The 22,207-nt window shown below is 36.1% G+C and overlaps 3 protein-coding genes across 12 annotated transcripts in view; 1 reads left to right on the top strand and 2 right to left on the bottom strand.

Annotated features, from left to right (window-relative positions):
- The window catches only part of LOC134542065 (N-acetylgalactosaminyltransferase 7), a 28,510-nt gene extending 21,389 nt beyond the window's left edge, over positions 1–7,121 (bottom strand). Inside the window, exons 1-5 of one of the 7 annotated variants that reach the window (XM_063385944.1) lie at positions 7,062–7,121; positions 5,536–5,731; positions 4,278–4,483; positions 3,356–3,522; positions 1,230–1,437 (exon numbers count right to left, since the gene is read on the bottom strand). In XM_063385944.1, coding sequence (XP_063242014.1) covers positions 1,230–1,437; positions 3,356–3,522; positions 4,278–4,483; positions 5,536–5,688 — 734 coding nt within the window. In that variant the 5' untranslated portion in view covers positions 5,689–5,731; positions 7,062–7,121. Of the gene's footprint in view, positions 1–1,229; positions 1,438–3,355; positions 3,523–4,277; positions 4,484–5,535; positions 5,732–6,504; positions 6,587–6,619 lie in introns of those variants that run through there. The other 6 variants (XM_063385946.1, XM_063385948.1, XM_063385949.1 and 3 more) reach the window with 6 other exon arrangements.
- Positions 7,122–7,479: 358 nt separating this feature from the next.
- LOC134542053 (rRNA-processing protein FCF1 homolog) lies at positions 7,480–17,964 on the top strand. The gene is made up of 7 exons (XM_063385907.1): positions 7,480–7,614; positions 9,805–9,887; positions 9,977–10,048; positions 10,881–11,029; positions 12,004–12,164; positions 12,942–13,036; positions 17,882–17,964. Exons 1-7 carry the CDS (start codon positions 7,612–7,614, stop codon positions 17,928–17,930), a joined length of 612 nt encoding a protein of 203 aa, XP_063241977.1. The 5' UTR covers positions 7,480–7,611; the 3' UTR covers positions 17,931–17,964.
- Positions 17,962–22,207, bottom strand: part of LOC134542052 (T-complex protein 1 subunit delta) — a 29,019-nt gene continuing 24,773 nt past the window's right edge. For 2 of the 4 annotated variants that reach the window (XR_010076728.1, XR_010076729.1), the window contains 4 exons: positions 21,476–21,611; positions 19,457–19,570; positions 18,707–18,777; positions 17,962–18,098 (listed from right to left, as the gene is read on the bottom strand). Coding sequence is in view for 2 of the 4 variants with exons in the window: in XM_063385905.1 (XP_063241975.1) it covers positions 19,400–19,570; positions 21,476–21,611 (307 nt within the window). In the remaining 2 variants the exon portion in view is untranslated. Of the gene's footprint in view, positions 19,571–21,475; positions 21,612–22,207 lie in introns of all 4 variants that reach the window. The other 2 variants (XM_063385906.1, XM_063385905.1) reach the window with 2 other exon arrangements.

Raw genomic sequence — 22,207 nt, 5'->3', positions numbered from 1 at the left:
GTATAAAAACCTGGTTGATAAAGAGTTTTGTTCCCCATTTAGTGGTATTTCGTATTCACAAATTAACTTACAATCGGGAATTATTGAAAGTTTGTTGACGGCACTGGGGGGAAGGAAGGGCAATAAAAATATCATCGCTGACGTCTACCAGCACACACGGATCACAGAATGACGGAGTTGTTATTAGGTGAAGATTTGGTTGGACCTTATTACATTTTAACGCAGTTAAGTGTGTGTGCGTTTGTGTGGTGATTTATAAGTAATCATGTAAAAGAAAAGTAGTTTTGTCTGGGAATATTTCAGTTTATAGTGATCCGTCAAAAGCAATGTGTAATTTTTGTAACGCTATAATTTCACATGGCGGTACCAGTGTACGAGGATTCACGACAACAAATTTATCTAGACATTTACTGACGTTTAATAGCAAAACAATGGAAATACAGGTGCATGAAAATCTGACCCACAAATCACAAGTATCTGATCTTACAGCAACAGCAAGCATTGTTTCAAGCAACACAGACTCATTTATCTGGTATTCCGGTAGGCCAAGTACCTAACATAGAGTTATAGCAAAGTAGCAGTTGTGGAATGTTCATTGATTGTCAGTGTTTTCTGTTCAACATTATTATTTTAATTAGTATTAAGGACAGTGTGTTGAGTGACCAATAAAGCATTATTGGAATTGAAGCATGCACGACTTTTATTGTGAAATGTAGGTTTAGTAATATGGCTTTAGTTGTAATTGTAATTAGTATTGAAAATTTAAATTTGAAATTCTCTCCTTAAGTAATTCACACTTACATTAAAAAACTGCCAATTTTAAATCCTGAAATGTTGCTTGGATAGGCCACACATTTCCAGTCTATTTTTTTTTAGGTGGTTTAAAATTTTGTTTATTACAAAATTAATCAATTCAGAGGTACTTGAAAGGCTCTAATCGGCTCAGAAGATCGGCATCAGCATGATCGGCAAAATAGGTGATCGGCCCAGCTCTATTGATTAGTATATAAATTTTTGTTTCTGTATGTATAACACAAGAAACATTAATGAGCTAACTTTTGTTGCTATTAGAGTGGAATTAGACCTTTCATTATTAAAAAAAAAAAAAGTTTAAATTAGTCAACCCTGGTGAGCGTCATCACTGTCACGGAATCTCGCACGAGGCAGTGAAAGGTCTGCCGGCTCGCCAGCGAGGAAGCGGTCACCAGGGGTATCGGGAGGAGAGTGACCTGTTGAGGTAGATGGGCGCGAGCAGGGGCGGCAGCCAGTTGGCGTTGACCTCGCAGTGGGCGTCCAGGAACAGGATCACCTCCCCGCGAGCCTCCTGGGCCCCGAAGGAGCGCGTGCGGATCAGCCCCTCCCGCTCCTTGTTGCGCACCAGCCGCACCTTGCCGCCGAACCTCTCGATGTAGCGGTCCAGCCGGTCCTTCAAGTGCTCTGCACAGAGGCACAGCTCAGCGTTTAGCCAAGCAACCCCGATTTGCGACGGTCGTCGGGGAACATCGTGCAGTGATCTCATGCATTACACTTTTGATTTTTTTATAAGCATTTATTTTCATTCTTCCTCCTAATAATAATAAAAAAATAAATAATAGTTTAAAAACTAAAAAAACACGCTTTATATAGAAAACCAAACTAAAAAATTAAAAATAAATTTTAATAAATTTGAATTAAGAATAGTGTAAAAATTTTTAATAAGTATAAATTAATAATAGTGTATATAAGAAAAAAATGTATTTTATTTAAAAAAAAAAGCGTGGGGTGCTTTTTAAGATATTATCAAAATTTTTAAACTATTCTTAATTCAAATTTATTAAAATTTCAGCGTTTAGCAAAGCAACCCCGATTTACGATGGTCGTCAAGGAAACATCGTGCATTTATCCCATGCATTACACTTTTGATTTTTTTACAAGCATTTATTTTCATTCTTCCTCCTAAATAATTTATTTATTTATTTGTAATTGTAACATGCCAACTAACAGGACAAAGCCTTTAATAATAGGCGCACAATGAAGACACAAATACACTCACAATAATAAACATAAATGAAAAACACAAAACAATACAATATAATACAATATAAAAACAAACGCACATAACAAAGACAATAAAACCAAAATTCAAATGTTACAATTCAGACAACACAGAACTAAAACACACATGATCAATCATTAAGAACTAAGGAAAATAATTAAAGTCTTTATCAAATTTATTAAAGTTGGTTATTAGCCTAAAGATAAGATCATTATTTCTGTTAACTGTACATAAAGTGGAAGTTAAACGTCTATTAAAAGGAGGTAGTACCCCTAAACCGGTGTTGTCAAGTATATATTTACAGTTCAATTTGTTAGTATAACAGTTTTTAATTAAAATTGAGTCAAGTAATTCTCTTCGACTTGAGAGAGATATCAGATTGGGTAGAGGAAGATGTTTTTGATTAATAATATTTATTAATTTATTCTGTATGTTTTCGATTTTCATATTATCCCACATATTGATATTGTTCCAAATTACTGAGCAGTATTCTAGTTTTGACCTAAAATTATAAAAATTTGAACAACTCAGAAGCCAGTGCCAAAGAGATGAGTACGGCAGCGCTGTCAGGACTAAACTGACAACAGCCCGCGCATTCCAATTCCGGTCCAGCCATTCTGATACGTATCTGGTTTCCGTGGATTCTCAAAACCACTCCAGGCAAATGCCGGGACAGTCAGAACATGTAATTGGAAAATGTACGACAGTCTTTTGAATTTTTTTATGAGAACACTGTTTTACTGCAACGATGCACAATTTGAATTATTTATTAGTCCCACTACATATCTGCCAAACCATACTACTCTGCCATCAATTAGCTACTCATTAATTTAGATATGTAAAGACTTTGTTTGAAAATTTATACCAGTGTGATAAAAAAGCTGCCAGGAGTACGCATGAATTCCTTCATTCTAGTGCTCTTTCATTGAAAACTCAGCACTCTCCATTCCTTTAGACCAGTATGCATAGTGCACAGATAAACAGCGTCAATACAACAAAAAATGGACAAAGTAAATGGAAAAAAAATTAAGAAAAAGATTAAACAGTATACATTTCGGTACAAGAGTGATGCGAAGTAATTACATTCAATTAATTTACGATAGTAAAAGATAACATTTTTGTGGTTGAAATTAAGTTTTGTCAAAATGCTGATGGATTTCATGTTTTTAGTTACATTTCGGTGCTGAATGGTGTACTAACTTCCATTTCGTTGTTATGTGTTGTACTGACGGGTTTTGCGGTGTTATTTCGGTTCCATCGCAATCCTCCCTAATGATGAGAGGAAGCAGGGACGGGAACGAGGGGCGGCGAGGGACCCACCCTTGTCGCTGAAGTCATCGACCAGCAGCACCTCGTGCAGGAACTGGGGAGGCGACCGGTCGATCACGCTGTGCACGGTGCGCAGAAGCGTCGTCCAGCCCTCGTTGTGGAACACCACGATCACGCTCACCTTGGGCAGGTCCGGCGGGTAGTCCCAGTGCTTGCACCTACACGCGGGCCAATGCAACCATAACTAGAAACAGCATTTTATCATATCATTGTATTCTTAGCTTGGTTTCAATTTAAAAAAAAAAATGATTCAGTGTCACTGTTTTTGTCGACTGCGAATATGTAATTTCGTGTGAAATGAAAATATAGACATTCGAATTTGGTGCAACGATTTGTAAGAGTTTATATGTATGTTGATAGCACACTCACGTTCACCAAAGCAAACCATATTCACATCCCAGCGAATCTAGGACTCAACAGGACTTACTAAAGAACCAACGGGTTGTCTCTAGGTACAACTTCCACCACAACCACCTTCAGGAATGTAGCATAAGTAAGGAGGGGAAGAGATATAAATATATATCTCTCTCCCCCCCCCCCCCTGAAATTTTACACAATAGAGGTACTTGTAGCTTTTGTAGTCACACTTCAAATTGAGTGCACAGTGACTAGCATAACAATTTTCAACATTACCAAAAAATTATAGGTCTTTAGCTTAACCTTGCTAATTGGCGTAAGTCCGTACATTTCTCACTAGTTCCGGACCATTGGATGCTGGACCATCAGAAGTCTCTGTGCTAACATAATAATGACCATAAAACAGCTAACCAGCTGACCACGTTATAGCAGATTAGTTGATTTACGTTGTTTAAAATTTAATTTTTTTACAGTCATAAATTCAACTTCGCAACAGTCTGAGGTGGGGGTAGCAAATGTCAGTCCTGCTGCAGCACTGTATCACTAATGGACTCACTCGGGCAGACGGGTGTCCGGGATGCTGCGGTCCATGGCAATTTCGTCCGAGCACACCATGTTCATGCCGTACTCCGACAGCGACTGGGACGCGTCGTTCTGCTGGTCCTCGCGCAGCAGGTGGGGCTTGCCCCCCTCCCCGGGCCCCTCCCGAGACTCCGCCTTCTCCGGCTCAAAGTTGCCCAGCGCCTCCGCCAGCTGCGGGGGCTGGAACAGCGTTTCCCCGCGAGTCACTTTAGTCTCTCGGCGAGAGAGGACACGCCCTTTCTCATTCCTCCCTTTCAAACATCACGGTCGGCTAGCCCCATCGTACCTGCTCCTGGCATGTGCATTAATCAACTAATTTTGAGATTTGTGGTTTAATTAGTGATTAAGTTGTATTTTCTTTTGTTTTCATCTTTTTATCAAAATCTGTGGAATTCCCAAGTGCAGTACTCATAAAAGAGCCAGTTGTATCAAAGTCACATCAATTTGTGCAGACGCACCATAGAGTAAAGGTTAGCCTATTTAACATTTTGATCTGGCAGTTTACATCCGAGCAAAATATACTAAAAGCACATATAAAAAAACACAAACAGGAAGAATAGTTTTTTTCTCTCTATTTATTAAATTTTGAAAACCATGTAACTTGTTACCTAATCCAGCTTGAAATAAAGAAAAATTAGATCAAATCAAAATTAGTTACGTCTGAGTTTATACCTGGCTCAAAGACAAACTGATCCGCACAAGACAAAACACTCTTCAAAATAATTTTGTAACTCATCCCTAGAGAGTTCTTTTTAAGATATCCTGTGTGAATTTCAAACACTGTTTTAAGAATGGTAAAGGAATATTAGGAATATTATTACCATTTTTGTCAATTTTACATTTTTATTTTAGATGAGCACCTACACTAGGAAATGACCAAATAAAGTAAACAATAAACGGTGAAAAGTGGAAAATATGCTGCAATAGAGGTAGATATAACTTAAAATCCTTCTTTTCTGGGTCATACAATAAGTTGTTATTATGGTATTCCATCTAAGTCAATTAAAAGTGTATTAAATAATGTTATTAAATTTTGCACAAATACTTTTTTTTTAAGGAAACACGGCGAATCTAACTCAATGATGTATGTGGAGTTTAAGTTATAGTTATTACTTAAAAGTACATATAAATTTAAAAAGGGTTATTAACTCTTCATAAAATCAACTTGTATGTAACACAACCCACAATAAATCTAGGCCTAGGTTGAGTAATGGAGAAAAAGGTTACACTACCTTTCTTGGCTTCGAAGACTTGAGTCGTTGCGGGGAGGGGAACGCGTCGCCACTGCTCGAGTGAACGAAGAAAACATACAGGAACACGACCATGAGAGCAGCCACGGCCACCAGTCGCAACACCCTGCTTCTCTTCATCGCCACGATCCTCATGGTCGCACGGGGGCAGTGTCACGCTGCGACGCGCATCACAGGCCTGCAGCAAGCACACCTTTCGCTGCCTTCCGAACCTGCTGCCCGCCCGAGGCTCCGAGACCAAGTTACAACTCCAGGATGGGCACATGACTCGATTTTGTACACAACTTCACAAATAAGTTTTTGGAATATGGTTTATACAAAAACAAAATATATATAATATATCTTATTGTTGCTTAGGAATTACAAATTTAAGATGTGGCTATTCTAACCTAACCAACCGTTTACATGATTTTACAGTATTTTTAATGTAGCTATACTAATCTACCCAACCGTCCACAACATTTAAAAGTATTTTTACCATCACTAACCTAAAGTAACACGATTTCACAGTATTTTTATAAGTTGCTAACGTAACCTATGGGTCATTCGTTACTACGTGATTCCAATCACTACTTTAAATGAAATGTAAAAAAAAAAAACTTTCTTAATTCAATGAAATTTGGACAAACAATCAACAAACAGAAATATAAACATTAATATTGCCCTACAACTGCAATATGCCGTCATATTAACTGCTTTTATAATAAAACCTTTGTTGACTATAGTTCTCCAAAATAAACACAGAAACCTTAATGGGTAAAAAATAAATTGCAGTGGCACCGTCCATATACAATTATTGTAATGTAAATTGAATGTGATATCTCATGAACTATTACATATTTATTAACGCTGTTTTCAGGGTAAATACAGGAACATCTCTAGTGTTGGAAAATATACTTTTTTTAAATGTAATTTTAACTTTGCGGAAAAGCCGCGACGTAAGATATTTACCCCTTACGGAGCTTCCAATAATGAGATTTCCTTCCTCTGCACCCACCTGTGCTCCCTAGTTCCAAGCATTCCCCAGCCCATCCCTCACTTTATCCCTTTAAACAGCTTTACCAACCTTTCTACCCTTCTCCCTCTCCCCTGTAAAGTTTCCCTCTCTCTCTAAACATTTCACATGGTCTATCGCAACTCATCCTCTGAACTGCACTTCTAAACTGGAAACGTATGTTTATATAAGTATATAAATGTATTTAATTATTACTAGAACACAATTTCCATTATTTTACAACTCACTGCAACTATTTGATAAAGATGTAGTTACGCCAAAACATAATTTTATAGGGGAAGCATGTTTAACACGTTCACCTCAAACTCGGTAAGACAGCCGCACTAGGTTACAGCGAAACTTACAATGTTCTTTTACTGTGACTAAAGTAAATACACAATAATAATTAACACGAAAAAATAATTAATTCGTAACTGAATTTATCAATTGCACTGTTCATAAACAAAACATATTCAGACTTAAAAACTACCTCTCTACAGTCGTTTCAATTCACCTTTTGACGTGTCAAGTTGTCAAACACCAAAATATACCTACGTCTTTCGGTTGCAGCTTTATTTGGGGTCCTTTTATTCGCCCTGAAAAAACAAAATTAAGTCATTTAAATTCAAGCTTTTATGTCGAAACAATTTTAAAATCTAAAATAATTGTATATTTAATACATTAAATTAGTTAATAAATTTCCTAATGTTGATAATGATTGGCCTTAACAAATATTTCTCTCAGTAATACTTTGACTAAACACTGAAAATTTTTTAAAATTATTTAGTTATTTTTATTATGTCAACTATAGGTCTTTAATAGTCTTTAATAGTCTAAAAAAAATATTTAACTTGCGCTCTGCATAAGTAAAAGCAAAGTTTCAGTCATCTAGATAAATATGAAAAAATTTATTTGTTACGCTAGCTATCTACATCCATATTAATCTATGGTCTTTGAACACATGGGTTTGTTTTGAATGTGGTTTGTGGAAGTAGGGTTTAAGTTTTTGAAATTTTAATAGCTGTGAATAGTTGTGTTGGTGTAGTATATTTGCAGTCTGAAAAATGGTAACGTGTTTTCAAAAACTGTTTGTATTCTCTTTTGCCATGTATGTAAAATATACGGAATTTTCATATTTGAAAATTATTTTTTGTTTACACATTAACATGTACTTTATTTTATGAGCGACTATTTACTGTTGTAAAGTACATCGTTTCGATAATAAATATTTCGTTTCACGCAAAGGTAACATTTTTACATTGCGGCTTTGCCGTAAATAAAATAAAAAATTCCGAAAATGGTGTTTTTCACTACTACAAACATTAATCTATTTACCTTTAAAACAGCGTTTGCAAAATCCTACTGGTTTCAGAGAAATTATCTTTAATAGGTTACATCAGGTATGCAATGACGCGGCCGCAGCCATTGTGCTTTAGCATAGCTACTATTAGCCCCCACACATGAGCAGTCCACCTCCCAGTTCGGACTTCTCAACCCAAACTGACAGTTTAGATTGTATTGAGGCCCTCTGCACACACGATCAGTCTTCTTGTTGCTGTTACGTTTGGATGTATCGTTTCATCGTAGAACTTGGAAGAAACTTTGGATTTTGCAATTGCAGTTGCACTTTTAGTTGGAAACAGAAAAAAAAAATAGCAAAGTAACCAATGTTTATAAACAAAGATGTCTGCCATGACACTCGGCTGATGGAATGATTGATAGGCCTGACAGTTTGGACTGGCGAGACGCTGTCCCGTAACATGGCAGTTTGGACTGAGTGCTCTTGAACCCACAGTCCGATTTATATGGGAAGCCATCAGTTCATCAGTTTCGACTGATCATGTGTGGGGCCATAAGATTCACACCAGTCAATTCCGAGGCCTGAACAGTCATGAAGTTCACTGAAGTTTGCAGCTCGCTCGTGCAACTTTGGTACACATAATAAAGGATAAAAATGTGAAGGAAAGATGTCAATATCACTTGTCTTAAACTCTAGTGACCAAGAAATTAGAGAATTGTCAAGCTACATTAAAAATACTTGAAATAGTGGTGGATGGTTGATTAGGTTAGGTTAGCTACAATAAAAAATACTGTGAAATTGTCTGAATGGTTGGTTTGGTTAGGTTAGCTACAGAAAGAATACTATAAATATAAAATAATGTAGCTAACCAACCAGCCACTATTTTAAACTTTGAATGTAGCTAACCTTACCTAACTAACCATTTACAATATTTTAAAGTATTTTTAATGTAGCTAATTTAACCTTAGCAATATCAATTTTTTTTAAATATTTAGGTACATCAAACCTTAAATTGGTGAACTACTAACCTTTCCCCCCCCCCCCCCCCCCCCCCCCCCCAGAAATGTGGCATTCTTCAAAATTACTGTTTTAAATAATCAGCATAAAAATTCTAACCAAATACCCTAAAAAAGGAATTTAAAATTCAAATCCTCAATGTGAAGATTTGAGGTAAACAGAGAGAAATAACATAGGAGAAAAAAACCGAACATGCACGAACGCAGTCTCTGAGTAAATTGTGGTGAATCTTAGTTTTCCTTTTTGGGTCTGTGTATGTTTTGGAATACTTTAGTCAATAGAGGTATTATATTAATAATGAAAAAAGTTAATATTTGGTGATATCACATATTGCAAATCAATGCTATGCGCCTCAATACTGCTAAAACAAACATCCTTGTCAAGGGTTGATACTTGGGTTAGGATACACAGTCAGGACTTACGATTTTTCAAATTTTTATTTACTTTCCACGGTGTTACAAAATCCAAATACAAAATATACACATTCTTATACGTAAAGAATCTTAGGATCAGAAATGCAATTAAAGCAAAAAATGGCTGCTGCATTAATTACCAGGTATTGTAATGAACCTTATAACCGGTAATATCTCAGAAACCAGTGGGAATTTATCAGCTCTCTTTTCAGGGTCAAACAAGGAATGTCTCTAGTAGTTAAAAACACAATCTCCAAAAAAATTTTATATTATTTTCGGAAAAGCTGCGACTTAAGAAATTCACAGCACCATTTAATAAAGTTTATTTTTCTCATAGGTCAAATGATTCGTATGTATCCACTCCTAAGTAGCAAGAATGGGTCAGTCACAGAAAATTCATTCCGATCTATTTGAAACAAATGAAATTGGGTTATTTTCTAGAGGAAGCGCACAATAATACATATTATGTTGTGTGAATAAATATGTAGCCCAGTGCATCGTTTGCCATAACTACATTTTTTTTTCAGGGGAAATCAAAAAAGACTCGCCGAATTGCGGAGAAAAGGTTTGCTCAGATGAAAAAGATGATCAGTTTGTCTGACTCCAGAATGTAAGTGTTAGCTTACTGTTGGTGTGTGTGTAGTTGTGATTGTTTCAGAAAGGCATCCAGTTTATTGAAACTGCATTAATTTTTTTCAGAAAAGAAAAAGACAGAAAAGATCCCAAAAAGAAGAAACCAGAGGATCCACATAAGTTGAAGATCAAAGAAGTGTTAGTGCCTATATCGTATATTGGTCCATTATCACCAGAAGATAAAGTAATGTGTTCAAAATTCTAACTAAAGAATGGCTCTTTAGGTGCAGAGGCCTTTTTTCAAATTTTACCATGATATGGTTTAACCCTGCCCCACAACAGTCCTTCTCTCTTAAGGTGTGACTTCTTCCGTATTGTTGGATTTTGCATTTTTTTGCTGATCACAGATTTTTATGAAGAAATGTTTTGAAAATAGGACCTCATAAGTTAAGTTGAATGGAGTAGCTGTGGAAACAGAAAATTAATTTGTAGTGACCGCAATGCAATTAGTCCAAAAGGCTCACTTTTTAGTAACAGTACGAGAGTATATGCATGAGTAATATATTTGCAAATAAACCTTGAATTAAATGCTTATACTCTATGGTGGGTGAGGCAGACCGTAAAGCAGAAACAGGAAACCTGGTGCTGTTCCATGGTTGCAATACGTCTGGGAAAGTCAGTATTGGAAAATTGTCAGTGAAAACACGCACATGTCAGAAAAACTGTAACCTCAGTTCAAATTTAAATCTGAGATATAGTTTTAGCTAAATAATATCCTTTATCAATATAAATTTCTTTAACTGTAGACTCAATATGATGGGTGCCAATAAAAAAAAATTGTTCTGTTAGAAGAGTATTTAATCAAATAAAAGAAGATAAAACTAACATTGTAACTTTTTTTTTTTGGCTTAAAACAGCTAAACATTTTATAGTTTGCCATCCACATTTGTTTGAAATACCAACTGTCTATTTGAGGAACTATACTTGCATGTGAGTAGCAGCAGTGGAACCGGCGTCTGGAATGTTGCAGGCCGCAAGTTTCATCCGCCTTGTTCTTCCAGTACAACACCCAGTTGGGCCCGCCCTACCACATCCTGGTGGACACTAACTTCATCAACTTCTCCGTCAAGTGCAAGCTGGACATAGTGCAGAACATGATGGACTGCCTGTATGCCAAATGTACGTGTGATTAGCTCTAGTATAAAGTGCCAGGTTCGTAAGCTTTGCAGGGAACACAAAGACGCAATAATGCAACACTCAAACAACGCAAGAAAATCAAGGCCGTTCAGGCTATACAGCACGCAAGTCGCAATATGTCTCAACACCACAACTTGAACAAGCTGTAGAGCAATATAAGTACGAAATAATTTTATTAAAAAGTGTTATATTTTTTAATGTGTGAAAGTAAAAGTGAAAGTGTATGTATAGAATAAAAAAAGTATTGTGGCCTATAATGTCTGCAGCTTCAAAAATTTTTGGAACACTCTACTTAAAATAATGGAAGGCAGAAATGCAAGCCAAAACAACAAGACGTAGAAAGTTGGGCGATACTTGCGTTGATTTTTGGCGTGTTGCATTATTTCTACACAGATATTTGAAAATGTTGTTATTGAATTTTTTTGCATCTTACATTTCTCGCATAGTTTATTAACCTGGCCTTATGCTCTTGATTTTGACAACCTTAGTTGTGCCATCTCATTTTAATTGGAGGTTTTGTTTTGATTCTTGAATTGTGGTTGGTATGAACACCTTCCTATTGCATTTTAAAGGATATGTACGCAGGCCAGAGCCACCCGTGGCGATGGATTTACTTCTACTGACTCCAAGATGGAGGATATCACAGTAGTTTGTAGGACGTGGCTAGTGCAAGTGAATAAACCTGCTAATATATTATAAAACTAGAGTGTCCCGTTGTGGTAGTTGGTCAGCACGGGTGGTGCTTGATCAGTAGTTGGAAGAACTTCTACTTCCTTGCTTGGTGGGTCGATGACGACTACCTCCATCCAGCAGAGGCCTGTAGTGTGGTGTGTCAGTTTGCCTGGGTGCAGTGAGGGAACTCTGGCTTCGCAACCATTCCCACATTGGAAGTGTTTGCGATAACAGAGTCGTAGGGAGTGCACTGAAGCCCGCAGTTGCCGTCACGTCTCTTGCAGGTATCCCTTACATCACCGACTGCGTCCTCGGAGAGTTGGAGAAGCTGGGTCAGAAGTACAAAGTGGCGCTGAAGATAATCAAGGACCCGCGCTTCGAGAGGATCAACTGCATGCACAAAGGGACGTATGCTGACGACTGTCTGGTGCAGCGAGTGACTCAGGTAGGGTTCTGCTGTTCGTGCAGTCACATCTTTTTGTTATTTTTTATTTCAAAAGTTTATTTCAAAATAATTTCCAGGCATTTTTTTTTTCCATGATCTTCCCACAGATACAAACTTTGGAATGTTTGCAGCATGAATAATCTATAGACAAAAACTTTTAACACCAAATGTAAAAAAATTTTAATTTCATCTTGAAATATGAGTTAAGTTGGGAGAGGAATGGAAAATTTTTGGCTTGAAAAATTAAAAAAAAAATTCTATAATTTTACAATAGATAAATTGAGTCTTGTTTTATATTTTGTATACCCAAATATAGTTTTTATAATTTTATAAACAGGTAAACTACAAAAACCACAAAATAACTTTAAATAAGACTAAATAAATTCATTTAATTTTATGACAGTGCAATCAAAACAAAAACACTAGTAGAAATTGTATATGTATTCCCCTTCTTACCCAAAATATTGAGGCCACAATTGTATTAAAAATAGGTGAATGGGTTGACTACATGTAAATTAGTTTGATACATATTTGAAATTGAAACCAAATGTTTTGTCAGAACTTTTTTTTACGAGATGTTAAGTATTGCATGTAAGTTTCCATTTAACGCTCTGTAACATTAGCATTATTATGACAAATGATATAGTTAAAAACAATGTTTGAGCTAGCTTGGTTAAGTAGTCAACATTGATAATTTGATAGCAAGATGGGACCCTAAGTGTCAGTAAAGGACCCCTTCCTCCTCCCCATCAAATAATTTTGAATGACGTGTTGCAGCACAAGAGTTACATTGTGGCAACGAATGACAAGGACTTGAAACGTAGGATCAGGAAGATCCCAGGTGTTCCCATCATGTACGTTGCTCACCACAGGTAAGTTGAAATTAATGGCTCATTATGGTCGGTTTGTACAGTTCATATACAGTTGATTCACATGTTCTCATTTAGAACTGCAAGTGGCAGTTGAGAAAATTTAGTTTTGCCATCACAGCCCAGAATTAGAGCAAGGCAGGGAGGGTGATAAGGAAAGGGGTGGTTTTCATCAGCAGGTTCAGGGAAGAGAACGTGAAAGGAATTCTGGACAAACTTCACAGTGCGATCTACTTTCCATGGTGTATCAGTCCCATCTGTCACTTCCAGTGCCGACACCAGCAAAAATTAAAAGCTTGTTATGCAAGCATTGAAGCGAAGGGTTGAAACATCTGGGTGTCGGAGTGGTAATAGTACAGAGCAGTGATATTTGGTAGTAGAACCTCATTTTTACATATTTAAAGGGACCAGAAAATAAAATGTAAAACCTGTTAAAACATTAAGAGGAATGTGTTAAAACATTATTTTTTTTGTCTCACTTTGATGAAAAAAATAAGCAAATAAAATGTCAGATGAGCTTACGTTTTTATAGCTATCCAATCTTGTAGTTATTCAAAATTATTTAAAGTCGAACATTAAATGTTTGGTTCTTGAGTAAAAGATGAGAATGTTTAAGTACCTCAACGTGTCCACTTGTTATAGTAAGGTTTTCGTATTAATTTTTGGACTTGTATATAACCAAGTGTTAACATTTAATTAATTTTAAAGATTTTTATGAGAAATTATTATTCTATTAAACAAAAACTTTCACCATCAAACTATTGTAAAATTTCAATTGTAATATTTGGAAACTCATTGCTGTCTACCGCCTTCTCAAAAGTTTTCTAATCGGGTTGGGGTAAGATGAGCATTGCCAAAAATGGCTGACGAACATTGATATTGGTGGACACTTTCAATCTAATACATATTGATGGGCACTCTCTGAACAAGGCATTTTCGAAAATGTACCTTGGCATTCTGAATAATGCCTTGATCCATCTGAGATTTACAGTTCGGTGGGAGAAACATGTCTGATGTTTACCAGTCAAACAACACTGTGCGTGTTGCGCAGATGTCTTTAACAACATAATTTTTCTTCCTTCTGTTTTCATAGCCAATTTAAGAAGAGTTCTCTTATCCATGTACGGTTCTTACTAGCACAATCCATAGGAAAATAAACTCCCTTGAAGCATCTGGGAGTCATGTGATCACCAAAGATTCTTGATCTTTTTTCTGTTCCTGTCATTGCAACAAAACAGACATTTCCTTTCTCCTCCAGAGCATTTTTCACCTTTACATGCCATTGTCCTGTTAGGCAGAAGGTTGTTAAAAAAAAAAAAAAAAAAAAAACAATCAGCATTGAAAATATTGCCTAATGAGAATGACTTAAAAATGCTTTTCTTCCTTCCACTACCATCCTGAACTCACTTGAAATTCTTTGATGTCCATAAGCAATGCAAACTTTTGCTTTAGCCAGTTGACAGAAATTTTTTTGATTGTACTTCAACCACTTGTTCAAAGCATCTTCCGGAACAAAGCCTTTGTGCAGTCACAATCAAACAGATTCTTCATACAGTTTTTTTTTCTTTTTTCAATTTTTGCCTGGTCTTCACAACTGCAACCTGCTTTTACCTTTTGTCCAGTTCTGAGCATTTCCACCGTTTCATTAAGGGATCGTACATTAATCACGTGAGGCTAGAAGGGGGGGGGGGGTGTCGGGAAAAATCACGAAATATCACAAGGGGGAGGGGGGGGGGGTGTAGAGAGATATCACGTGTATTTATTTTTTCGTGCGATTTCTACTAAACCGAAAAGGGACGCGTGACCTTGACTCGCCGTAGCCAGGCAACAATATCCCCGCCCGCCGCAACATGAACCACCCGGCACGGCTTGCCAGTCGCCAGTAAGACTGTGATTTTGGCGCCGAATACATGCGTATATAACATATAAGCCTTTCCTTTATTATTTTTATGCCAGTGAGAATAAACCTGCAACCTTAATGTGTGTCTGGACATTTTTATCACTGTGCTTAATTTTCTAGAATTAAATTAGATTATACCTATATTTAAAGATAATATTCTGAAAATTTTAAAAATATTTTGTACCAAAAAAATACACGTAATTATTGGGGGGGGGGGGGGGTTTACTCGGAAACCTCACCACAAATCACTAGGGGGGAGGGGGGGTTAAAAATTTGCTAAAAAAACATCACGTGATTAATGGACGACCCCTAAGCATGAATTGATTTAGTTTCTTGTTATTTCCATGATCACTAATTTTTATAGCACAAATACAATGTGTCTAAAAAAAAATGTAATATGAAAATAAATTCTAAACAATAAGCATGACACTTTGAATTAATACCTTTCTAGAATTTGTGTTTCGATGTATCAAATGGTGTGTTGATCATGTCTCATATTAAGTACATTAATCTATGGTAGTGAGGTTTGAAATTACGTTGTGATTGTACGGATGATTTCTGTTTATTCTGTAATACAGTGAAACCCCTTATTTACACTCTTCAGGGGAACAGAGTCAAAAAGTGTAAATACCAGGAAAGTGTAAATTGAGGGAAACATATTTTTAAAATGTAACATACCTGGTTTAATGCACTCCTTTTACTTCACTAGCCAGAGACATCAAAAAAAGACACAGTAAACAAAATATCTTAAAAAAATCCTTCATTAGGCCTATGTAAACCAAAATAAATTTACAACATATAACTTATAAAATTGTGTGAATACAACACTGAAGCAATGTGTGCCATGATAAAATGTTACCATAAAAAAGTTTTGTAGGCTTATGTGCAAAAACTTTCATGCCTAACTTAGGTCTATTTCTTTGTAAAATAATCAGAAATCTTGGTTTGCTTGCATCTTTGAGTGTTCATGCACATGATCTGCTTCTCTAAAGTATAAAAATTATCAAAAACACCATCACAGTTTTCACCAGCAGATACTCCAATGTAGTCGTCACTTCTTCATCATCATCATCTTCGTCAGTATCCTGTTGAGAAGTACTGACATGGCTTTCTACAATATCTTCTATACATTGCACTTCCGAAGTGATCACCTGACTGTCCACATCCACGTAAGCTTGAAATATTTTCTCCTGCAACACCCTCATGTCCTTCAAAATCTTCAATGTCACTGTAATCTTCTTCACTGAGAGTGTAAGGCTTTTCTGAGAACACAAATCCAGCTTTTGCAAAGCAGTTTTGAATTGTTGATGTTTTCACTTCTTTCCAGGCTCTTGCACTAAAATGCAATGCAGTCAGCAGATTTATCTTCATCAAAGAAGGGTCTTTTCCAACATCAAGCATTGTTACTGCCCTTGAAACTAGGTATCTGCGGTACAAAAACTTGAATGATACCCAAGTCAAGGGGCTGTAGCTCACTCGTGCAGTTTGCTGGGAAGAAGACAATATCAGTGTTGCGAAGCTGGATGGTTGCTTTGTGAGCAGAGCACTGATCTATGAAAAGAAGAACTTTCCTATTTTGCAAAGCCATTTTTGAATCAAATGCATGCAACTGGCTCTGAAACAAAGCATTGGTCATCCAGGCTTTGGTGTTTGCTTCGTACTTTGTTGGGAGTGACTTGATGTTTTTAAAACATCGAGGTTTCCTCACTTTGCCAATGACATACAGGGGGAATTTTTCACTTCCATCTGCATTGGTAAGCAATAACACAGTAATCCGTTGCTTGCTGAGCTTACCTCCGTGACACGTTTCCCCTTTAAAACTAAAGGTTTTGTCTGGCAGAACATTGAAAAACAACCCTGTTTCATCAGCATTGAAAACATTTTTCGGGTCGAACCCAGCAATTTTTTCCTGTAGCATTTCCTTCCAATGTTCCACAGTCTCCACATCCACACTTTTGCTTTCGCCACAAACCACCTTGTAAACAATATTGTGACGCTGCTGAAACCGATCAATCCATCCATTGGAAGTGGAGAAATCTTGAATTCCCAGCCTAGAGGCAATAACACGTGCTTTTTCTTTCAGTATTGTACCATTTATTGGTAAATTTGCAGCACGTGCACCAGAAAACCATTCAAGAAGAATATCTTCCAGCTGTTTGAATTTCGAGTCCTTCACATATTTACGTTTTTTAGCACTTGGCCCACATTGCGCGGCATTTGCAGTGATGGTTTCTCGGCTTTTGATGATGGTGTTAAGAGTACTCACAGGGATTGAAAGTTCTTTCGCAAGGTCCACACGTGATCCTACATATTCGTCGAATTTGGCAATTATTTTGATTTTATCGGCAACAGTAATAGTTTTTCGTTGTTTCACTTTCTCCATTTTCTCACAGATATTAATAACGACAAAGAGTTAAAGATGTGTCAAATACATTTACCGCTAAAGCCAATGATACTACCAGCGCTCGTAGCGGAAAGCTGTGGAAATAGAAGTACTGTGAATAGTGCAAGGTTACTTGCACTGTTCACGACGCGAACGCATTCACATACGCAGCTTTTGATGTATCTTTCTTCTATGGCGGCCATGTTTCTGTGTTTGTAAACACTGAACGAGACGTTAATAACGGGAATGAAGCAACTTTTCCGACGTAACAAGCGTGAAAACGACATACCGCCTTATGGAAAATAAATTGGGCCAAAAACAAAGGCGGTAAATAACGGGAAAACGTAAATACAGTTAACGTAAATACGGGGTTTCACTGTATTATTAATTTAGTTGGAAATTTATACATTATAGAGAAACAATTTTGCATTGAAAATGTTGAATTTTGGCAAGAATTTTTTAAGTGAGGAACATAATTTTAGTATACTATTGTACACATATTTATGTTAAAAGAAAGTGTTGTATGAATGATTTATTATGTTTTGGTTCTGCTTTCTTTTTGCAGGTACACTATTGAAAGGATGCCAGATGCATATGGTGCTCCAAAAACATGATATTACATAGAGAAATAAACACACATTTTAATAATTTGTTACAATTTTATTTTAATCTTGTTTACATAGCAAATAGTGACGTACAAAGCAAATGTGGAAATGATTAGCACAAATAATTAATATCTTGGTAGGCAGCATTTGTTGGTAGTTCAGCTCCAACTCCTCCAGCTGTAACATATGCCAGATAAATAAGCATCACTTCAAACTTTTTAGAGTATATAATTATGTACTGAGTGAAAAAATTCATGATTGCATATGGTTGAAAAAATGGTAAAGGAATAATAAAGTTTAAATAAGTTAACTGAAGTTCCTACTTGTTAATACATTTAAAATGTTTTGGAAACAATTATTTGGATCGGAAATAATTTTATTTTTTATGGAGATAAGTACAGAACTTAAACATTTGACTATAGTTTCTAGAAAATTGATTCATGCAATAAATAAAATGAAGTTGTTGGGTTGTATACAAGATGTGAACAGTGAGAATGTCCACTATGTAAATTGAGGTCAAAGTATGGCATTTAATTGAATAATATAATGGAACCTAAGAAACTCAATTGCTAGAAAATATGGCGTTTCACTCAGTAGTGAACTAAGATTTATAATTAAAACACTTATTTTAGCACTCATTAATATTATCCACACACACACACACTTGCACAAACATTTACTGCATTGTCAAACAGTGACCATCTCTACTTCACAATTTCATTCTCGCACAGAATTGTTCCATTCCATCTTAAATAAAAAAAAAGTCATAATAAAATTTTACTTACACGATTTTATTGATAGACTTACAGCATTTTTCAGTTGACAGAAGAATTACATCTTATGTCATCGTGTTAACCTGCACAAGATTGAATAAGGATTTAGTTGCATGCTCCAAAACATAAATCTCCCTATTCAATGTCAAACTTTCAAACTTATGAAATAACTCAGACTATGTACTTGCTCTTTAAGATTAAGCACACACACAACTACTAAACTATTTTATGTAAGTATAAAATATTGATTACATACAATTTTTTTAAAAAGACAATAAATATAAATTTGATACCATATTTCAGAAAATAATTTTTACACCAGACTTTTGCAAAACTTTTATGTTCTAGTACCAATTTTTTGTACTGCTTTTGGTCAAAATTTTATCTTCTGGGGTCTTTAACCATGGCATGCTAACTAATTTTGGAGCTAAATCAGCTCAGTTAAAAACATTGAGAAAAATAATAGCATAGATCTGATGGAAAATATTTGGGCACACACATACTGCATCATGTCAGCAAACCTACGGCTGGATTCACAAAACCTATTTTATACACATATATGTAGCTAGTAATGACAAACTGCTATTCACACAACATACACGTCAATTTAAACAAACTTTTCTTCTTTTACGAGATGCAACAGCTACTTGTAATGATTATTTTGTCTAGTTCACGAAATAAATGATAACGAATGTGATTTAAAATTTAATCATAATTTCTAAGCAAAATATCTAGTTCCAAGGTGGCTGAAGAAATACTCACTATGTCATCAATCTTGAGAATGCTGCGAACAGTCTCTGATGCCAGATTGATGGCACTAGTAGACACCAACAATGGCTGAACTACATTCTCTTCCAGGATGTTGGTTATGGAGCCCTAACAACCAGACAATGGGTCACATCACAAACTACTTATTAGAATTTAGAAACATTGATAATACATTGTTATAATGTTTCCAATTTTGAACTATAAATGTTGGAACAAGTTTTTTATTAAAATGGTAATGGGATGTCAGCAGTATTAACTTTGGGCAAAATATTACAAAAAACTTTGATTCAACAAATTAACTAAAGTTTTCTACAATTTCCTTGAACGAAACTACACACTGGCTGGCCATAGTGTCTAGAGCTGTTTTAGACATGTAAATATAATACTTTTATCAGTTTACTAACTTTTCAAATATATCTACAGTTGTTATCTCAAGGAAATTAAGCATTATACATAGCTAAAAATTTTGGTTACATCAAAGTTAAAAATCAAACCATTATAATATTACATAACCGAAAAAGTAACATTAAAGCAAAATTATTCTGATCATAACAGATTTGTTAAAATTAAGCAGCAATGACATTATATAGAAGAGCAAGATTATTTTAAGTGGATGTAACTAATTTTTTTTAGACTATAAAATGGTAAAACTCTTCAAATCATTGTTGCGCCCACTTTTTCTCTCTTTCCTTTACTGCTTTACGACTCCTGCCTCTTAATTAAAAGACACCTGCATGTCACAGAGAGAAATTTGCGTGAGACGTACGTGCGGAAGTTGAAGAATCATAAAAAGATGGGCTTTGAAATGCGGCTTTCAAAACACCAATGGTAGCTGCAGTTTTTTTGTCATGGAATGTTGCATTTGAAAGCTGAGAAATATCACACAAAAGACAATGTTGGGCCACAGTTGCATTTTAAAAACCTGTGTAAATAGACATGAGGATGTGTGTAGTGCCTGTTCACGGACATACACAAGTGTGAGGGAAGGAGAGAGAACCGTTGCCACCGTTACATGGCTACACGTTGACGTCAACCGGGCCTGCGCCCCAGAAGCTTGGTCAGCCTCCGCCACATTTCCCCTCACCCCCCACCCCCCGTCCCACTTCCCGTACTGGCAGCCTAGTGTGTGTGTTTGAATAGCGCACCACGAACTACCTCAAGAGGGAGGGTGCTGTAGCGGCGGTGGGACGTTCCTCTAAATTTGTAATAAAATAATATTGTATAGCTTTTTATTTTTTTCCCCCGTCATTTGCGTCACCACTGACAGGCGGGAGGGTTTTCGTTTTGTTTATAATATAAGTTTCAGTATGTAAGTTAAAGACGTTGCTGGGCGGAGACCCGAACACGAACGAAGTTGACATGTGTAGGTATATATTTTAATTAATTAATAACTCTAGGTTAAATAGTAATAAAGCCGTGGGAGAAAGTGTATTAATTTTAGGAGTGTTTTTGTATTTCTTTACATAAACAAGGCACTCAATCGGAAAGGCGTAACGGTAAACTGGCAAGGCGGGAAGGCGCCATGTTGATTCGAGAGCACGCTGCCAGTTTCACGCTGCCAACGACCGAGGTAAAACGCTGCCTTTCACACCCAGGGACTTCACTCTTTGTTAACTGACTATTAATTCCGTTTCTGCTTAATTCTTTCAAATCGCTTTCACGTATCCCCGGGGCCTGCCTCTGTCGGGGGACTGTTTAACATAATTATTTTTCAACTCTTAACGAGTCTTTTCACGTCGAAGTAATATCTATTCCAATTTTCCAAACTATTTAAATTCGGACCACTTGGTTACAAAATTTTTGACATATTAGCAACATAATATTTCAGCTGAGAAAGATATTTTTACGTAACATTGCTTAAAGAAAAAATAAAACTAATATTTCACAGTTGTGCCTTACTATGTACTGACAACATAAGAGCCTAAATATGCAACTAGTCTATATGGAAATATTTTAATCATTTCTCTATCCAAGAAAACACTAAATGGACTACACTGGCAGTCAGCTCCGCACCTTCCTCACGTTGATGCCAGCGTGAACATCACTCTCTGCGTGCCTGTTACGCATTTCAGTCACTGTTGAAATGGGATTGAGACCTGCATTCTCTGCCAGCGTGAAGGGAATCACCTCCATTGCATTTGCAAATGCCCTACAACAATCAACATGACACTTGTGATCCAATTTATAATGAAATAGGAATGTGTTCAAAAAAACAAAGAAAATACAGCAAAACCCCTAATTACTAGGCACATTTATTTGATTTTTTATTTTAGAGCAAAAAGTGGTGTTATTTTTCAGCTGAAAACGGCATTATTCATGCAATATTGTGCACATTTACATCAGTTTTTACAGACAAATTTATACGAGCACAGCATAGAGAACTCAAAATATCGACCAAACTATTGATTGTGTAGCTTCAGCAACTGACTCATTGCATTCACAAAGTTTGATATTGAATCATCTTTGGTGACGGTGCCACATTTTTTAACATCAAATGATACGGACGACTAAAATCCAAGTAAACCAGAAAAATTATATTTGCAAACATCTTCACTGTTAAAATTTGCAGTATTCCGGGTTGTTACAAGTAAATAGTAATTTTTAAAAAGTGAAAAAATAGTGTAAGGATAATTGTGTCATAAATGTGAGAAATGCATGTTCCTAACAATAAAGTAATTAAGTGTTCATTTCAAAAATGGCATCCTTTTATCATCATGAAACATAAAATGGAGAATACACATTTTT

Source organism: Bacillus rossius, assembly GCF_032445375.1.
Source record: "Bacillus rossius redtenbacheri isolate Brsri chromosome 4 unlocalized genomic scaffold, Brsri_v3 Brsri_v3_scf4_2, whole genome shotgun sequence".
Lineage (NCBI taxonomy): Eukaryota > Metazoa > Arthropoda > Insecta > Phasmatodea > Bacillidae > Bacillus > Bacillus rossius.
Note: the sequence above shows the minus strand (reverse complement) of the source record. Positions and strands in the feature narration are given on the sequence as shown.

Coding starts and splice junctions, on each gene's coding strand:
- LOC134542053 (XM_063385907.1), top strand. Junction 9,888..9,976: donor AGTTTGTCTGACTCCAGAAT/GTAAGTGTTAGC, acceptor AATTTTTTTCAG/AAAAGAAAAAGACAGAAAAG. Junction 11,030..12,003: donor GGACTGCCTGTATGCCAAAT/GTACGTGTGATT, acceptor CGTCTCTTGCAG/GTATCCCTTACATCACCGAC.